The sequence below is a fragment of the Cyprinus carpio genome, chromosome A23 (genome assembly GCF_018340385.1).
Source record: "Cyprinus carpio isolate SPL01 chromosome A23, ASM1834038v1, whole genome shotgun sequence".
Classification (NCBI taxonomy): domain Eukaryota; kingdom Metazoa; phylum Chordata; class Actinopteri; order Cypriniformes; family Cyprinidae; genus Cyprinus; species Cyprinus carpio.
The window spans coordinates 14,551,420-14,572,490 of NC_056594.1; the positions used below are offsets into that span (position 1 = coordinate 14,551,420).

General features: G+C 35.5%; 1 protein-coding gene across 1 annotated transcript; it reads right to left on the reverse strand.

Moving 5' to 3' along the window:
- Positions 1 to 1,515: 1,515 nt before the first annotated feature.
- On the reverse strand, positions 1,516 to 17,965 carry LOC122135096 (complement C1q-like protein 4). The gene is made up of 3 exons (XM_042713294.1): positions 17,499 to 17,965; positions 15,530 to 17,056; positions 1,516 to 2,676 (listed from the first exon to the last, which is right to left on the reverse strand). Exons 2-3 carry the CDS (start codon positions 16,070 to 16,072, stop codon positions 2,497 to 2,499), a joined length of 723 nt encoding a protein of 240 aa, XP_042569228.1. The 5' UTR covers positions 16,073 to 17,056; positions 17,499 to 17,965; the 3' UTR covers positions 1,516 to 2,496.
- Between the last annotated feature and the right edge of the window lie 3,106 nt (positions 17,966 to 21,071).

Consider the following 21,071-nt stretch of genomic DNA (forward strand, 5'->3'; position numbering starts at 1 on the left):
CGCCTCAGACCTCTCCCTGTCCAATTAACTTTCAACTGGAATCTGGCAGGAGAGTGCGAAGAGGCTGGCCACGGACACGCTGAGATCCCCCACATATTCCCACAGGCTACAGATTCACCAAAGCCTTAAGGCCGGAATGTCATTACCTCTCGTTTTTAATTAAAGGATTCTCTCTTCGTTTTAGTCCTGACATGCACAGGTAGAATCCTAGTATTATTCATGTCATTGTTCTTGTTTTGCTTGTTTTTCTTTTTTTTTCTCTCTCTCCAAGACACTGAATTTTCATTAATAGAACTGTCTGGTAAACATTTTCTTTTTCTTGAATGATTGTAGTAGAGAATATACATGACAGAAATAATGTTTTCCATATTTATATATAATATTATTTTAGTATTCACCTAACATGTTGCAAGGTTTTTATATAGTCAGCTGTACAAATGTGACATAAAAATGAGGCAGAGGTATTTGAATATTATTTATTATTGAATTGCTTATGAATAGGGAATGTTTTTGGTGTTTTGACATGTTATTTGTATCAGTGTATTTGCACATGGCTTGACTTGGATCAACAACTCCTTCATGCTGTATGTCTTAGAAAAATGTACCAATACAGGTTATGAATATGTATTAAAATTACAATTTAGGGACACAGTATTTCAGATTTATCATTCAAACCTTTGGCCTTTTTTATTGGATGAGATTTCTCATGAAATAGCAACCTTACTGGGCTTGATATCACAGAAAAATGTATAGAGCTGATTTATTTATTTGTAACTTCTATAAAACATACTACAAAATAAATACAAACAAAAAATGCTACATTTGAAATACATTCAAATCTAATTGCAAAACACATTAAAACAATTAAATATAAGTATTGCTTGCCTATTTTATCTTAATTTGAAAATCAATAAACTTACTGTCACCGTCCCACCTGTGGGGACGCTTGCGCTCTTTTGTTTTTGTTGTCCTTTTCTCTAAGTAATCATCATAAGCTTATATATCTCATTGAAAGCTAGCCCAGAAGCCCACGAGGCTCATTTGGCTGTGCCAACCATTTTGAAATCGGATTTGCGTTACCATGGAAATGGTACTTAAAAATCTTATGGCGGTCTCCTCCCCCGCTGGGGCAGTTGTCATATTCCAAAAATCACGGGCTTTTAGAATCAAAACTTTTTATAATCTTGGCAACAAACATATCATTGGAAATATTTGCTGGTTATTTTGTATTGAAGGAAAATGACACGAGAGAAATCTATGAAACCTCATTTTTTTCATACTCTTAAATGTGATTTAATTTTATACCAATTAGAAAAATGAATAAATAAAATAAAATAAAATTATATAGCGCTACAGTACATTTGATAACTTTCATTTTTTGAAATATAAATCCTCTAATTTTCTTTTTAAAAAGAGACCAACCTTAGACCATTTCATAAAATAAACAAGGGAAGACTTTAATGCCTTAAAAATGGGGGTGACAGTTGGGGTTAATTGACTTTCTTAGAATTTTGCTTGCCTATTTTATCTTAATTTGAAAATCAATAAATCTAAAATTTCTTTATAAATGATTCTGTAACATAATGCTTATATGATATAAAATTTTATACGTCCTTGTCAAGTGTAAACTTTTCATTTTGATTTCAAACCATATAGAGTCTTATATTGTAATATATTTTATTAGACTTACACAGATGGGAACAACATCCTCCCCTTTAAAAAGCATTAAATAATTTCATTTATTTGTGTGATTAAAACATTGCTTTTTTGTTAAATTTGAATAGTGAAGAGTCTTATTAGCCTTAATCAATACATCAATGGTCCGGCCCATATTCTTTAGACAGATTGGAAATCTATATATCTGGTTGTAGTGAGCCATTGTGTGTAATTACACTCCTGTGTGTCCACATGCATTAGCCATATTTCTAATTCCACACAGACAACCAAAGCAGTCACTTTAAGTCAAATAAATTGAACAAGAAGACTTAGATTAATCACTAGCCCTGCGACGTGTGCGCACGCATATATACATGCCCGTATTGCGCTACTGCTCCGTCCAGTGAGTGAAAATTACATTTATGCACTAATTTTCTTTCAGGTCCAGCCATGTGTAAATGCAGCTCAGTTCACCATAAAGCACGTTGACTAGTGAGTTTGAATCTCTGGTTTTGATTGACACACAAAATGGAGACAAGTACACTAACAAGTACACATGAAAATATGAGTATGTCTCTGTCCCGGATAGATATAGACATATATTTATATGCATTTTAATTTAAGTTTGGGAGTAGCGTATAATGTAAGATGTCAGAAATTCTCTTGCTTTATGAAAGAAATTGGTTGCGGTTATGTATGTCAAGCCCTTCTGCTCCGTATAAACCATGTCCATTCCTTTCAAGCCTGTTTGGTGTGTGTACGTAACTTTATGAGTGTGTGTGAGTGTGTGTGTGTTCATACACAGTACATTTGAGTGTGTAGAGCAGCATCACGAGCAGGTCAGTCAGCATAGATGAGGAAACCAGAGAACGTGCTGTATTTGTTGGTGTTTCCTCCGTGAACTTTCCCTCCGTCCAGCTGCACACAGACCTCATCTCCTACGTCTAAATGCAGGATCACACTGTTGGAGGCGTAGTCATAATTCTGATCAGCGTCCTGGGCGATAGCGCTGGCCCTCACCTGTCACACACGGGAGAAATGAAGCAATTGTTAGAGGAAGGACACAGAGCAGATCGCAACAATTTACAGATTCCCAATATTCCAGTACACTTGAATGATAATGAAATGTAGATGAAGCACTAAAATAATAATTTAGTGATGATCATTAGACCAAACAACAAACTCTGACTAAAGCACAATGTCATGAAATGTGACATTTGGAGCTTTTAAAATGATGCAACAACTTCAGATGGAGAAATAGATTATAAATAAGCACAGACTGAATTCAGTGACTTTTTCATTATCATATATAAAAGAGAAATTAATAAGTATGTGTTTTGATGTTTTTAAAATAAATTCAGAAACCACTATAACACCATTTTGAGTTTGGAAAGATTTTGATTTGTTAAACCTTTAGAACTAAAGGGAATTTAATAGAAATGTTTAGTAATATTAATAATAATAAAAATAAAATTTTAAATGCTCCATTGTAGGAAAAAAAAAGTAGACTGTGTGAAAAAAAAAAAACACCATAACACAATTTCCAGCTTGGAAAGAAATTTTTTTTTTAATTATAAAAGAGAAATAAGAAGAAATATATTATTAACAAATAAACAACAATTACAAATAATTTAAAATAGTTTATTATTAAAAATAATAAACATAATAATTACACATTTTTAATTAAATTAACAGACAAAAATAAGGAATTATAATAGATTTCATAATCTTTCCAGTTCCTTTTTAGAGAATGAAAAAAAACATTTTTTTTCACATTACAGATTATATTCTTTTTTTAAAATAATGGCAGAAACCACTATAAAACCATTTCCAGGTTAGAAAGATTTTGTTTGTTTCTACAGATCTAGATAGATACTTAAGACAAAAAAGGTTAGAAAATACTGCGCTATAACCATATCTCTTCAAACAGATGCTCTCTTGCACGAAAGAGGCCTTTTTTATCATCTCTATGGCAGTGGAATGGAGTCATTATTAAATGATACTCTGACAAGGGCTGGTCGGGTTAAATGGATGGGGCTGCAGATAGCCCGCTGACCTCCACCTCAATTGAGAAAGCAGTCACACTCTCTCCTATTTATCTACTGTAGGATGGTGTAGCTAGAACTTTATGGGACGGGTGTTGCTAAAACCGTACTATATCCCTTCCTTATATTGACCTGCTGAATTTAATCACAAGTGCACGTATCATGCAAACCGCAATGAGACTGTTTGCTGGAGACTCGGACTCATTTAAATTCTGCTTGAGAGATCAGCCGTATTGACTCCCAGCAGTGGATCTGAAACTTGTTTGTTAACATTTTAAATTGAGATTAGTCATGTGGTCAGACAGACGTACATTCCTGCATAAAGATGCAATTAAAAAGGACCAAAACCTGTGGTAAAACAGATAAAAATATACTGCATTAAAGTTTCGTATCCTTGCAATACAATTTAGACATTAGCCGTGTGATATTTTATCATAATTTTTTTGTATCAGATCTAAGCTCAAGAATTCTGAACGGAAAAAAATGGGTAATGTTTTAGCAGACAGGTGTCAAATGACAGACAGTAGTTGTCAGGCATTTTGCTCGGCCGTGTTATAGCCACTCAATCTCTGTCAAGTTTCCTAAATATATGGAGCGAGTCTATCCTAGGAAAAAAAATCTAATGATATGCACGATGTCAGTAAACATCCTCATATAACATGCCATCACTCACTCAAATGCCTCTTGTTTTATTGGGTGTGTTATTCCCCTGAGAAACACCCACAACCACAGCCCACATAAAACACACTGACCCCAGACAGAGATAAACTCCTTCCCATATCTATAATCTAATAACCCCACTCCATTACCATCACGATACTGTCAACGTCTGCACAATGTCCTGAGTGGAGACTACAGTCATTTAGATGCTTTATTGAATACCAATCTGTATAATGATGTTAGGGAGGTTTACAATGCAGCACTGCAGGACAAATATATCAGTTTTAAATTGATTTTGCATAGCAGTGATAGATATTTGACATTTGCAATTTGAAAAATACCCTTGCATGCTTTCACAAACTGTGTAGAGACATGCAGCTTCAAAAAAAAACAAAAAAAGTAAATGACCAGTGAACATAAGTAATGACCAGTGATCGACCAATATTGGACCAATACTTGGACCAATCGACCAATACTTTATTTTACAACAATAAAAAGCATAACGTTAACTGTGAATATTAATAATAGTAAAAAATCATAATGAAAGATGTTTTATTAATCAGAATAATAGTAATTATTATTGATCATATTAATTATAATTAAATAATACATTAAATATATTAATAAAATCATGATTGTTATAATATCAATAATATTTTTTTGCTATTTAAATGGTCACAAATATATTTTCCTTTTTTAAAAATAGTAACAATAATATTAATTATTATTACAATTATTATTTATTACTTTAAATTAAATCTATTAATCAAATCATAATGAATATACTACTATACTATATACTACTATAATTTTTTCTCTTTAAATAAATATTTAAATAAATAAATAAGTTACCCAACCTCTGAGTACTGTTGTTGGGTCCTAATTTTAAACAACTCAGCAAATGGTGATCTGTAGTTAAGTGATTAAGTTATTGTGTCAATATCATTTAAAATATATATCAGTCATTGCAAACTATAACATGGCTAGACGTTTAGATGGGTAAACAATCATATTATTTCACCTGAAGATATTCTTTCTGTTGATGTGTGTTGTGAACATCATTTTTTTGGCTTGTCCCTGTTAAGCCTGCATCAAACAGTTGTGTTGAGTTGCTAGTCCCTGGAGAAACCCCTTTTCCAACTATATCTCACCAAAAAAAAAAAAAAAAAGGCTACAGAAACAACTACGCAATCTTTCATTTCCGTGAATGCAGTCATATGTGTGACTGAATACTAATCAGTGCAACAATGACATTTTTTTTTATATTACACATATCTGAATTACGGTGTGTGCATCATTCCACATCTGACAGTGACGGCCTGGCCTCCTCTCCCTATCAACACACAGTGTACATCATTCTCCTCATTATTTTGGCTAAGTGGGCAAAGGGGCAGTTTCTCCCTCTGGCATACCCCTGTGTTCGATACGACAACGCGAGCGGTCACTTTAATTAGCAGACATCCGACAAAGTCCATTTAAGACCTTTCTTCGCTTCCATTGATTCTCGTCTTGTATTTTTGGGATCAGTTACACTGAATCTGAGCGCCAGGGGTTTAGACGTCTCCCGCAAAGCGCGCTTGTTAGATGCTTCCCGGCATTTATCAAATATAAGTGATATGAAAGCTTGTCTTGGAGGGAGAGGGAGAGAGGCATTTTAGGATTACCGTTGACTGCACCGGAGATGGATATTGACATGGGAGCCGACTACTTGTGAAACACCACGCTTACTTGATTTCAGTGAGATCCTGGCTGCGAGCAGGGACCCTCGGGCCTGCTGGGGGCTTGTTCTGCCAGGCCTTTTCATTACAGGAAGGGGAAGGATGGAGGGGGGCACATCTGCGGCAGCATTTTATACATAACCAGAGCCGAGGAGAAAGACAAGTGTTGAAGGAGAAAATAGGAGGGGGAGGATCGGATAACAGTCTGATCAAGCAAAGCTGTTTTGTGAGAGCAGCGAGATGCAAGGGTATATGAAGTCTTGTTTTTATCAGTGGTGCCATGCTCCAGCGGTAATAAAACTGACAGGATTCATTCTCCGTGATATACAGACCTCTTAGAGTGGAGACAATGGAAAACTAGCTCTTAAACTTACCTAAGGGACCAAGCACAGGGGAGGGGAGAGGAAAGACTTGAGTGAAAAAAAAAAAAAAAAAATGGAACATTTATTGAATAGCTCCGTTTTGCCTCAAAGGGAGAATAAAATTTGTTTAGCTTCTTCAGAGAGTTATGCTTAATTGGCATACTGTACAAGCGTGGCATTGCATACTAATAGTCCAAGTGCGCTCTATAACACCAGTTACAACCTCAGTGAACATAGCTTCAATCACTGTATGGATATAATCAACTAGTTAAAGGGTTAGTTCACCTAAAATGTAAATTTGGTCATCATTTACTGACTCTCATGTCATTCTAAACCATTATAACACAAAAGAAGACGCTTTGAAGAACACCGGGGTTCAAAACGACATTGGTCCCTATTGACTGTCATTGACTCAAAAAAACACCCATATTCTTTTGTTTTGCAGAAGAAAAAATCTCATACAGGTGTGAATACATGATGTCAGAATTGTCAGTTTTAGTTGAACTATCCCTTTAACAAGTGACACCATGTAAAATGTAATGAGTATGTCACCTATGCATTGCATTTTTCTTATTTTGAATGAGTTTGTACCATTTCCCTTATAATTATTTGGCAATTGATTATAGACCAATTTCAGTGTTTGCAAACAGTGATGACATTTTTTGTGGGGGCGGAGCCTATCTAGTGGCAGAAAATGCCAATTTTAAAGTAGCAGTCTATGCAAGCCACAGAATAAAAGAATAAAAAAGGTAATTTTGAGTTTATATTTAAAAATTCTGACTTTTTTCTTAAATTCCGAGAGTATATCTCACAATTCTGGTAAGAAAACTCAACTCGTTACTCTTTCTTTTCCCCTCGGCTTAGAATCATGAGTTTATAATTACACACTTCTGGGTTTTTTTCCTCAGAACAAACAAACACTCTATAGTTTAATTAAATTAAAAAATAAAAACCAAAATAAAAAAAAAACAAAAAAAAAAAATAAAAAAAAAAAAAAAATTCCGAAATAAAATATAAAAAAAATAAATGTTATGTAAAATGTCATAGGTTTAAACAGTATTTCATGCTTTAACTGTAGGGCTAATACCATATGTCTCCTATGTGAATATTATATAGACCTATTTTTCAAATCTAATTTATGCTTTAAAACAGTGTAATAACAGCAGGTTTCATCCATACTTTGTCCATTTAAACGTCTGCATTAAGCTTCAAATGGCATCTTTGACAACATTTTTATATAAAAATTATTTGCAATTATTTTATTATTTCTGACATCCAAAGGCACAACAACACATTTTGTCTCTTATTCCATGGATTTTACCTGTTTCCCTCTATTTGTTACCAGTGTTTTTCTGCCACCACAATGCACGTGCAATGCACATCTCCTCCAAATTGGTCTATATGCACTGTTACTTCCTGGTTTTAGATAAGCCAGCTCAGTCATTTCCGGCCAACTGTCAAAATCAACTGTGCTATAAGGGGAGCGCCCTTTGCTCCATTTCTCTACTTAATCCATTTACAATCTGAAGAAAAGTTTTGTTTGTCTAAGAGGACCAAACATCCAAGCGTACAGTTTCAGGAATTACAAACGTGGGTGTAAAAAATTAGGTGAGGGAATCCGCTAAAATGTATAACGAGTCATTACAATGATTGACAGTGATAAAGCAATGGATGGAACAAAACATCTGACGGGCCACTGTCAAAAACAGAGCTGTGCATTAAAGGGGTCATTGGATGCTACATGCACTTTTACAAGTAGTTTGAACTGAAATGTGTGTTGACAGTGTGTGTACACAACCACCCTATAATGATAAAAATCAGTGTCACCCAGTGTTTTTTTTAATCTCGTTAAATCACTTCCCTTTTCTCAAATCGAGCCGATCTCAGATGCCTGTCTATGTGACGTCCTGAGTGAGCTGCTATCAGTCCGCCATTGTTTCACCACCGGAGCAGATGTAGACAAGGTCTGCGTTCCAGTTCACTTTTAGATGCACTCGTGAACTTCCCTAAGCACTTACCCTCGGGGGAATCCCCGCCGCCATTTTGAAGTGCATTCCACTTCTTCAAGTGGACAAGGAACGTTTACATGGACATACCCACGACTCCTTGATTTTGACCAAGGGAGCGAATCTGCTTCATATGCACACTTCAGGCCGCTCTATATAGCCAAAATGCAACACAGCTATGAGGTCATCGCAGATTGCATTTAATTTATCACCATCCCAAACAACTCTATATTATATTTAAAAAAAAAAAAATTACATTTATAAGAGCCCAAGTATACCTATATACATATAGAATGCTGCACCAAACAAATTCATAAGGGGAAAAATGTAAACAATAAACCAACTCCATAGCGGATTCTAAGTGATCAAGTGGTTAGGACGTTCCACTTCAGCCCATTCCAAGGGTTCCGCCAGAAGTGGGCACTCATGCAACGTAATCAATGACATACATCCGAGTTAACGAGATGAAGGGAAGTTAACGAGTGAAGGGCATAAAAAAGGTGAACTGGAACGCAGCCATTAATGTCTCCCAAGTGATTGAGGTGTTCTTTTGTTGGATGTAATAATGAACATAGCAGTCGTCATTTACTCCTGACATCTGAGCTGCTGAAGACACAGTGTATTACGTTCGTTTTTGAATTTCAAATCACCCTTCGTTATAATGTGCTAATTATCAAGTTTCACGATGAATGAGGTTAAAGTAAACAGTCCTTCAGAGAGTGGCTTGGAAGAGAGGGCGGGGTCAGCAGAGCTAATTTGCATTTAAAGGAAAATGCTACAAAACGGCTTGCTCTGAAAAATTTTAAAAATGGTGTTGTTTTATACTACGACTGAGAAATTTTAACCAAACTATGTTACAGACTTTTCATTAAGACCCTAAAGAATCATATAAACTTGTGGAAAATGGACATCAGATGACTCCTTTAAGTAATTCAGACTAAATTCAGAGTAACAAAACTACAGTAGCAGCACGTCTGTTTGCTGAATATATTTAGCAGCTTCTACAGTTAAAGATAAAACTTAAAAATTAGTTTTTAAATTAAATCTAAAAATATTTCAAAATATTTAATGGATTATTATTTAATTGCTATACCATTAATAATTAATTTATTTAATTTGTAGTTAATAAGTTAAGTATTTAAATAATTTACCCTTCTAGGCTGTTGGTGTCTGGGGCTTATTTTTTTATTTTTTATTTTTTAAATGACATGAGACTTTGTGGCTTCCTGCACTTGCTATACTCTGTACTTCAGTACAGTAAAAGTAAAAAACATGTTATAATAGTCATTTCAAACTAAATCCAAAAGCAAGACGTGAAAAAAACTAGGGAGTTGAAATTGCAACTGAGCTAATGAGTGATCCTCTGCTGTCATCTACTGGTTATAATGGTGATTTCATGTCAATTTCATCTTAAAAGTCTTTGTTTAAAGTCTTTTTCGTGTCATCTTTATGAATGAAAAGTGAATCTTTAAAGTAAAATTGAATTGAGAAATAATAAAGGCTTTAAAATATTACAAGTTTTTTAAAAATGTGTTCAAAACTATGAAGGTAAGTTATTGATTATCAAGAATACCATTATGATTTTGTTTACGAGATAGCATTGATAGCTAGCTAACGTAAGCCTAAAAAGTTATGATAGTGTTTAGTTGTCAGCACTCAAATGTACAATTACGTGTCTAGCTACTCTCCCAGGACATTTGTTAAATGCTGGTAAATAACATGAAACTGTATGTTAAAGCTGCTATCATTATTTACGGGGGTGCAATTTCTCAGTTTCTGACAAGAACGAGGCAGGAGAGGTTTCTTTGAGGGTCTCAAGAGTCTCTACCTATGTATACCACAGCATTACATGACACTTCACTGGAAGTTTACGAGTTGGCTTATTTATGTGGAAGTTCTAAAGAACGCTCCGTACATATGGTCAATTAAAAGGTGTGCAATTAGAGATCACCACAATTAGAGATGACCAAAGACACTCATTATATTTCTACCGGACTATGTACATGTCACTGCACTGGGAGACATTTATTAGAGCAGGTACTGGTCATTAACAGACAGGCGATGGCATTTTTAACACTAGCGTGTGAAAGAGCTCGACCTTTTGGAGGTCTATTAAAAGAGCGTGTGACAGGTGAAAAAGGGGAAAAAGAAATGGTGGAACGATTAAGCAACATAAAGGACAGAGTGTAGATTAGTCTACTTTGAACAGAGGTTCAGTCTAAGGGTTTGGGAACCTACATCGAAGCTGAGGGACCATAAATAAAAAGATTAACAGCACACAACACGTTAATGATGAGGAAGAAGCATGTAGATGCTAAATCAGAGATGATGTATGACCCTGGTGTCATATTTTGACTCGCATTAGCATTAACGCAAACAAACCATTATTTTACAAGCACGATAAAAGCGCCACCAATAACGCTAGCAGCATCAAATCCTTTTAACAAATCTCTCCATGTGTTTATAGATCTTTATGCAGTTATTCCATCAGCAGAGGTTATCTGATTATACAGAATAAAAATTAGAAGTTATTATTAAATGATATGTGATTTTTGACCCTAACGACACTGGGATGGGATCTGACAAGTAAAACTCTTTTATTGTGTATAGAATTCCCTTCAGTTGTAGCAGATGCTGTGATACAGTGGCTAAATGCACAATGATGAAATTTCATTATGAATCTCCTTCAGTGGGCAATACACCAAATTAATTACAAGAAAAATGAAGATGACCTCATTAAATATTGAAGGGGGCACTATTATGATCACACCACTAATCCTTTCCATCTGTTACTCAACAAATGAATTATTGTAACAAAAAAATGACTGTGATATATTGGTACAGTTTAAGTACAAATAAACAAAAATGTACTAATCCTAAACTAAAAGGCAGTGAAATATTGGTCACTCTTTAATTAATGACATGTTTTAATTGTTTTAAGTTTTAAATATCACATATCCTGAAATAAACAACCAATAAATATTAAAGTAGGTTTAACATGCTATGGTGTGGAAAGAATTAGCTCATTTCCATCATAAACAAATCATAAACAAATCTAAAACCTTTTAAACAAAAATAATTTAAAAAAATCTCATTTCCATCATAAACAAATCTGACATTGTTTGAAAGCCTTTTTTTCTAAAACAATGTAAAAAATTATATTTGTTATAATGTATATATTATGTTATTAAAATATATTATAATGTTGTAATATGTTGTTATATATTTCTTTTTTATATATAGATTACACTATACACTGTCAATGAAATTTTTAAATTCAATTTAATTACAAATTCTAATTAACTTGTAAAACAGAGGGGAAGTCAAAAAGTCTGGGTGTGTGACAAACCCAAAATACAGTAGAGTCAAATTCTGACCTTTAAAAATATATATGTAGGAAAAAAAGTTATTAAAGAAACATAATGAAAATTGAATATAATCTATTCTTTTTAAAAAGTTCTGTCTCTCTCTCTAAAATCAAGAAAATGTCCTGTAATTGAATCCTCATCCTTATAAGAAAGATCTAAATGATATCAAAGATTCTTTAGTTTTCAGTCCTGCTGACCTGTGACTTTTCTTAATTATCCACCTACATCATTTCCATTTCAGGTGGTACCAAAGGGTGCTAACTCACAGATCATTCAACAGTGACGCTCTCACCACACTCCTGGGACACTTTAGCCTCACACGTCTGAGGTCCGACAACGAGCAGACCATCACAATGGTATCAAGAGACCAGCTTTCACTATCTGTCAAAACCACTGCTCAGACAATGATCAGCCAGATGGTCACGCGGTCCTGCAACCAGGTATGGCAACATGCATGCCACACTCTAGAGGATACCTGAGATACTTTTTTTTCTCTTAATTAGAACCCTACCATTCACAGACAGCCATAATTAGCTAACAAATGCTAATGTCAGGATCCAGTCTTTTTATCTTTAAGATGCCTTGTTAACCTGTCAAACCATGACATGTTTGGTGCTTCTCCATCTGTCTGTGGCTCTGTATTCATTTTTGTCCATGCGTATAAGCCTCCCAGTAGTCTCGTCTCTCTGCCCACTATTTCTATTAAGCCATCTATCTTCCTTTCCTCCCCTGATCTTTCTGTCAACCAGCCTAGGTGATTCTGCCATACTCTTAACTGTCATGGCTACCCTTGCGTCCTTCTCAGTCTGTCTCACAATTCACTTGTGCACTTGAGCTTGTGAGCCGCCCACTGGGGTGCCATACTGAACATGGCCTCCACAATGAAGATGCAAGATGATTGTGTCAAAACTTGTTTTCAAGATGAAGGATAAAAACTATGATTTATTTCACTGCATATTTTTTGTATTTTGGTGTTGTTCCTTTACAGTTTCTCCTGTAAAAGTAAATATTTGTAACTGTTTCATCAACGATAGTCACTTTTATTGATGTGGGCTTTTAAAAATTGAATTCCTATAAAACACACTTTTCTCACTAGTTTAATTCATTTGTCTACCAACAATGTTCAATATAAAATATAAGCATTAAAATTATTTAAAGATGAATAAATACATAGTTCTAAAAACATAATATTTTTAGTATGGATTTTCATATTTTAATGATGAAAACATCTGGATCTGAGCCAAGGGTAAAGCAATAAAATCTATACATAAAGGCATTTTAATTTGTTTTAAATAAAAAGTGTATTGCATTTTTTTCCCTAAAAATACAGATTATGATTATTTTATGAATCTGAAAAAAGAAAAAGATTATTTTGATGAAATTAATTGAATAATTGCTTAAGTCTATATAAAAATAATAATAATAGTAAACAAAAAGAAGTATGTGAATCAAAATATGTACACAAATATGATAAATCAAAAATTGCCTATAGTAAAAGTTTACATAAAATATTCTGCATTTTAAGGTAATATGCAGACCACTGAAACGCAACAAATGTTTATTAATCTGAACTAAATAATTGTTGAACTTTCTCCTAAAGATTGTTACTTGTTTCATTTCTGAATGAATCAACGTTTTTGAATGAATCAGTTGAAATGAGTGATTCATTGAGTCACTCATAATCACTTGTTGCCACCTACTGGTGTAGCGATGTCTGAAAGGACAACTGTCTGTGACACTGTTTTGCATGGGATTTTGAATTGAAATTGTGATCTTTTAACAAATAATCATGAAGCTGCTTCATAAGCTATGACACAAAGAAAAAGAGAAAACATGTTTTAATAAAAATTTAGCGCTTAGTTTAAGAAACACCCTTATATGTATATTCGTAGAAGAGTAGTACATCCATTCATGAGTAAAACTGCACAATGGTGGTTCTCCACTCCAAAGCCTTTGAATTTCTATGAACTCTGTGTTTACAGAAATTGGCCTATAATATACAATAGACATGGCTGTTTGAACATTATTTTGTCAGCATTCAAAAAATAACCTTTTAAAAATTAACATAAACCTCCTAATCCCAACGGACCATTGTCTGCTTTCAGATGACACTTCTGAGAATTCCAGTCTCTCAGCATCTGTCAAAAAATCTAGCATTCTTTTCACTTTAACATGCTCTGTACTTTCCATAGGCAGCGGCACAAATCAGCATCCTATGAGCTCTTTAAAATCTTAAAGGGTACAAAAATTGTTATTTGTGTCACAAATGGACTGCTGACTGTATTTTACGTGCTTGGGGAAGTGTCATTCCATTTGCAGTTTATTTAGTGAAGTGAGCAGTTAACCCACACATTTCTCTAGTCTATTACATTTCAGGTCCTGCAGAGGAGTGAAGCAGTGCCACCTGATGTGCTCGAATTGGACATAATTGAGTGGACCGAAAAGATAATTAATGAGCAATCAATGAACATGCAAAAGAAGGGGGTGCGTTTAGCATGCAGGGGATTCAATCTAAGAGTTATGAATGATTTAACAGGGGAAGCAGACTTGCATGACAATACAAAACTGTACAGGTCAGACCAATTTAATCTACTATGTCTGTAATCAATTTTACAGGCGGTCCACTGTATTAAACCAGAGTTTTGTTTGTTTTGTTTTGTTTTTTTTACAACATAACACCAGGCTTTCATTGCACAGTGAAATACAAATAAACATTTATAGTGTGCTTGGGTAAAACTGTTCATAAAATAATATGTTACGATCGCCTGTCAAATAAAAAGGTCCAAGAGTGCGTCTTGATCTACAAAGGTCATACAGTCACTTAAAAACACTACAGATAAACTTTTTCTTGTCTTGCTCATTTCCTGCCTTCAGACTTTAATTAATGTCGATGAATCAATGAATGACTAAATGTGGAAACTGAATTTTTCCTACATTCATTATTTAACTGGCAGTAGACCACACCGTGACAGCTCTGGCTGCTGAGTCGTATGACATATTTTTCAGTGATGAGTGAGATGTAAATATGATGTTATTAAATTGTCAAAACATATGGCAATGCAACTGAGATAGTTTGGACAAACAGATAAGATATTAATGTCACAATTTTCCTTTTAGTCTTCTCCTGGTCAGCCTTGCAAAACAATACATCTGCATCCAATTTGCTTCCATGTTATTTAGTGCGATAATCAATTATATAATTTAATAGGAAATTTAATAAGAACAAAAAGCTCATAATCCAACTATTCTGACTCCTCTAAATGAAGTTGACCTTAGTGGTGAAGCTCATAGTGAACTGAGGAAAGAAGAAACTACTTCCTACATTTGACTGCACACATAATGTCTATAATAAAGCCCCCAAAATGTAATTCTTTCATGATTTTCTCACACTCACGTCATTATACACCCATATGCATATTTTTTTTCTTCTGTAGAGCACAAAGATGATATTTTGAAAAATGTCTCAGGTTTTTTGTCTTTACAATGAAAGTCAGTGAGGTTCAGTGTTGTTTTGGACCCCACTGACTTCCATTGTATGGACCAATCAGTTGAAACATTCTTCAAAATATCTTCATTTAGTGCTGCAGAAGTAAAAAAGTCATACAGGTTTGGATGAAATTATAGATGTTAATAATTATAGCATTTTTCATTTTTGGGTGAACTATCCATGAAACAAAAATTTCATTTAAACCACAAACAATGATAAATTCTTACCTGTCCATTTTTCTTGAGGTCTGCCCACATACTGGTCCCATCTCCTCCTCTCATCAGGACATGGTATGTGAAGAAGTAGATACCAGGTAGAGGGCATGTAAATTTTCCAGTGCTGGGCTCATAGTAGTTGCCAACATTGGTCACCACATCATCAAACTTGAGCACATCAGTGCCTTCATGTTGCTTGCGCAGGCCTGCATAAAATGCAATCTTAGGGCTGTAGACCGATGGCACATAACCACCAGGCCCAGGACCCGGGGGCCCTTGTGGCCCTGGCTTTCCAGGCTCTCCAGGTGGTCCTTGTGGACCAGGTGGTCCTGGGATTCCCGGAGGTCCCCGATACCCAGGTTTCCCTTTTCGGTTTGGAAAATCAGCAGGTGCTGGTGAAACAGCCGTTAGCTCCTGGCCATGAGATGTGGTGTAGGGGTCACAAACCATCCGACAACTTCCTAGCATTTCATAATGGCTTCCCGTGTTGCTGGCTCCTCCTCCTTTAGTGTTGTGAACCAGTAAAGGAATGGTGACCAGAAGAATCAGAACCATGGCCACACCCACGGCCACTCCTATGACACGCTTACGACGACTGAGCCGGGAGGCAGCAAGCGTTAGAAAGTCCTCCTCTCCTTTAGATGGAATAGTGCCCGCCAGCGTGAAAGGTGGAGAAAAACTTGCTAAAGTGTGAAAGCAAATGTATGTTTGGTACAAATGAACAGCCAAAGAGCCACAGATATCTATAGAGGAATGAGGCCAGTGAGGAGAAGGATAGCAGATGAATTTATGGATGAGACAAGGAGATCAAGAAGAGTGTGAAGCATACAGAAAAAAGAGGGTGCAATGGGACTAGTGGTAGGACAGAGTGGAGAGCCACAGGAAGATCTGAACGAATGAAAAGCAACAGTGGATGCTGCAATAGAAAGGTGTGGCACAGAAAAGAATGATTAAGAAAGATGATTACGGGAACACAAAGCTTATGGTCACGTATTATATGGGAACACTAGCAATACAATGCAATATTGTGTTTTTTAAAGTGTTGGAATTTCCTGGTTAATAACAATACAGATATTTTCATTCATCACCTTGATTGTTAACATTAAATATACAATAAATTCTCCAATACACAGAAGATGGTTTGAGGTTTTCTTTTGCATAAGCGAACAAAAATGAACTGTTTTTGGTTTTTCCACTTCAAAGTTCCTGTCCACCTAACAAAAGATGTGCAATTGAGCAATTGCTAAATTTAGTTCATGAGAGGCTAGATGAAATCACAAAGTTATCTGCTTGCAAAAAAATTCTAATCAAGTCCAACCAAATACCTAAAAGATGTGCCAAAACAATCTGCCATCCAATGTTTCAAGTTTTAAAATAAACTGATTCCACACAGTGAAATTTGTCCAACGCCCTGCATCAAATCCTGATGAGCCACAATGTATTGATCCTTCAGAATATTATTATTATTTATTGTAAGGGATATATGGAAGACCCCTGTAGTCGCTCTGGCGGGGCAGGGAAAATTCCACAGAAATAGAACTAGAGGAGGAAAAACACAAAAAGACAATAAGAAAAAAATTGTGAAGGCTATATTTCATGTAAGCCTATGTACACACACACACATACACGTATTACCAGTTTTATCCTAGATTAAACATGCAGAAAGTTTTATTTATTTATAATTAATAATATTTAATATATTATTAATAAAAATATTATTTCTTACAAAATACATTATTCATTTATTTATTTTTTTCCATTGTGGCCAACTTGCATTAGGTTTTTGGTGCAAAGTGTTTGTCCTAATCAGGAGAAATACGCACAAATAAACAAATCAATTATTAAATCAATAGCCTACCAAAAAAATAATTTTTTTATACATTCAGTGAAGCGAGCGAAATAACACCTCTAAAAGTAACCTATGACACAAGTGCGCAACTTCAAGTACACTAAAAAAAAAAGGTATTAAAGAGACACTTACCTTCACTTCAATGTTTATGGAAGATCTTTAGGATTAAAAATCTTCCTCTGATGTCTGTCCTTACATTTGCTGAGCTCCGAAGCAAATTAAAGGTGAATGTAATTCATGCGCATCTTCAGCAAACTAAGACTCCTCTCTTTACTCCAACAAGAGACTGAATCGCTGAATAACTATTTTAAATGCTTTAACCAGTCAAATGAGATGAGTTAACTTAATTAAGTTGCGGCTATCAGCACTTCTGCCCTTATTTATTCCACGGACTGTTACTGACTGCACGCCTGAGTTTATCTTCCGCTTTTGTCGTTCGTTCTGTCGAGAGAAACAATAAAACCGCAACAGCGCTGGACTTCTGACTCCGACACCTGTGAGATTTTCACACTCTACACACACACTCACACTGTCCCCTTCTTCTATCCGGTCGACTCCTCCCTCCCTCCATCCCTTCATCCCATCTCGTCCTCGCTCCCCTCACTGGCTCTGTCTCAAACACCACTGAGCTGCCTACCCAGAACGCACGTGCGACGCCCCAAGATGCTAACTGACGCGGCAGCACACTTGGTCTTTAGACACAACCGTTGTGTTTTTCCAACTTATTCATAATTTAATGAGGTAAAGTGGTGTAAATGTTAATCGTTTATCATGTCAGCAGCCTATATATGTTGACTAATGCTTTTAAAAACAAGCCATTTTATTAACAAAAAACTCTTGTGGGCGACATAGGAATAAAAAAAAAAAGGCTGGGTGAAGCATCTCTATCTGTTTGGGTTAAAGATGGAGCACTGTGACTTTTCGAGGCCATTGTGTGTGTGGCTCAGTTTCTCTAGCTTTCAGAGCTCATTAGTGAAGGACACTGAGACCATTGTGCTCTCCCTCGCTCTCTTTCTCTATCTATCTATCTATCTATCTATCTATCTATCTATCTATCTATCTATCTATCTATCTATCTATCAGCAACAAACTAACAGACAGAACAGCTGACAAATAGGTCTGTTTTGATGATTTAAAAAAAAAATGTCAATACAACATTAAAACTGACTCATCATCACCCATATAAAATAGGCTAAATAAACACATTTACACAGAGTTTGCGTAGCACCTTGCAGTCAGTTTGAAGGCTAATGCTACTAGTGTTTAAATATTGGGTCTGGTAACCGATCCATTGAGAATTCATTGTAACTCATCCAGTCTGCCTCCCTGTTAATCACACAGCTGCATTTTTAAAGTTTAATGGTGGAGGTGGTAGTGGGGGGGAATACATATTGATAGCTATCTTTTTTTCTCCATCAGCCACCCCTCTCTGCACCTCTTCCTCCAATATGACCAGTGCCAGAAGAGAGAAGAACAAAATAAGTGCACAGAGAAAAGAACAGTCTGGAGAAAAAGGTGCAGAAAATACTCCTCAAGTAAGAAGTATGTGTGTGTTACAGTGTTATGTCACTCCCGCCTCGTGTGTCAGTCAGTCTCTTCCATTAGAAATACACACACACACACACACACACACACACACAGTGCAGGTTTAACCACAATGGATGTATAATCATCGCCAGGAGACATAGGCAATATAGTGAGAATTGGATTTTTAGTGGCTGTTAAAATATTACTGAGATGATTAATATTAAAAAATGCACAAGTCTCTGAGCTGTCTGTCTGTCATTCGCGCTTTCTCTTTCTCCTGTAATGTAGTTGAGCCAGTGACACAGCCTTACCGCAAAGCATCTGGCACAGTTTACCCCAAAGTTAACATTTTGATAAAAATTTGTAATTTAAAGGGATACTCCACCCCAAAATGAAAATTTTGTCATTAATCACTTACCCCCATGTCATTCCAAACCCGTAAAAGCTCCTTTCGTCTTCGGAACACAACTTCCGAAAAACCTGCAGGCTTGAGACTGTCCCAGACTGCCAAGTAAATAACAGTGTCAATGTCCATAAAAGGTATAAAAGTCGTCGTCAGAATACTCCATCTGCCATCAGACGCGCAATATGGGTCATCCTTGTGGCGCGGATGATACAGAAGAGCATAGGGTGATATGGAGACACAGAGGAGACCGTTGACAAAGGAATTATTGAATAAAGTTGTTATTTTTGTTTTCTTCGCTTACAAAAAGTGTTCCCGTCGCTTCATATAACCCAGACAAAATTTTGGGGTGGAGTATCCCTTTAATAATCCACTGCTGTATTTGGTAATTTTTGCACTAAGCTAGGTTTGAGAATTGTTGCATCTGACTCATATTTAGCCTTTAGGTAATGTCCCTTTTTCTGTCACTGGTGATGACTCAAGCATGTTGATGGTTGTTTCATATCATATCATATAGATCGACTGTTTGGCTCTCATCGACTATTGCTTAACTGTCGAGAGTTGTATTGAATGACACTGGGGAAGCAATATCTGGACAGTTTCCTTACAACACAATGTTGTGGAAATATTGTATGTGTCAGATCAAGCTGGCTAGTATGACACTATATGGAGTATAAGAATGAGGCAAGGACAACGTGATCCAGTGAACGTTCACCTCCAAGGTCCTTCTTTGTATTCAGTCTGCAAGAGAAACATGTCACAAGTTAACCATTTAGGGCATTACACACTGATAAATGTTTTATATATATAAACAAACAGGAGCTACTTGCACTCCAACAAAATATAAAAAAAAAAAAATACACATATCCAAACAAAAAAAAAAAAAAACAGGAAAGCAAATGTGAGATTAAAATAGGAATTAAAGTCACATTGTGTGATATAAAGTCACATTTAAAAATATAAGTCATTGTGAAATATAAATTTACAGTTGTGAGATGTAAAGTTGAAAAAATATCTCTAGTGGAAATGGAAGGTGGAGCACATTGAATTGTGGGATACATATTCCATACAGTGTACACTGTGCAGTTTAGAAGGTATTCTGTGCATATAGAAAATTTGCATGGTGTGCACAGTGTACTGTACATATTATACACTACAGACCTAGTAAATGCATTCTGTTATTTAAAAGAAATCTCTTAATTATCTGTTTTTTTCAGTTCATCTATATATCTAGGTTTTCAACACTAAATTGGTGGAAAATAACAAGAAAACCACATGCATTCTCCACATGAACACATATAGACTCACTAATCGTTACCAGACACAAGATCCCATGAGTGTTGCTGTGACACATATTGAAACATGGATTCTGCGCATAGATCCGCCCGTGTCACTGAGTAGGTGTGAAGAATGATTTATACTTCGTTATTTATGTTACATTTTGGATGATGAGAATACCACTGGGTAGTAAAAAGAAATTAGGACATGAATTAACACTCGGTTAAACAGGAAATATTGACAGTCTCCCAAATGGTCAAAGGAGAGGTGACCTGACCTCTGCCCTGGAGGAAAAGAATGGATCTTGATCTAAAATATAACAGCCTATAGATCAGTGCCTTTGAGGGTTATGGTGTTAGAAAAAAGATTAATAAAACATTAGAAGGTGCTGAAACAAAGGCCTTTTGGACTTTCACATTGTTTCAGGAACAAGGTATAGGTGAAGAAATATATTCACTTTGGCATTCATATAGTATACACTGAATGTACACAAAAAA

Excerpts from the sequence above, each read along its gene's own strand:
- LOC122135096 (XM_042713294.1), bottom strand. The coding sequence starts at position 16,072 with ATGGTTCTGATTCTTCTGGTCACCATTCCTTTACTGGTTCACAACACT. Across the intron at positions 2,677-15,529 it reads ACCTCAAGAAAAATGGACAG|GTGAGGGCCAGCGCTATCGC; the intron begins GTAAGAATTTAT and ends CGTGTGTGACAG.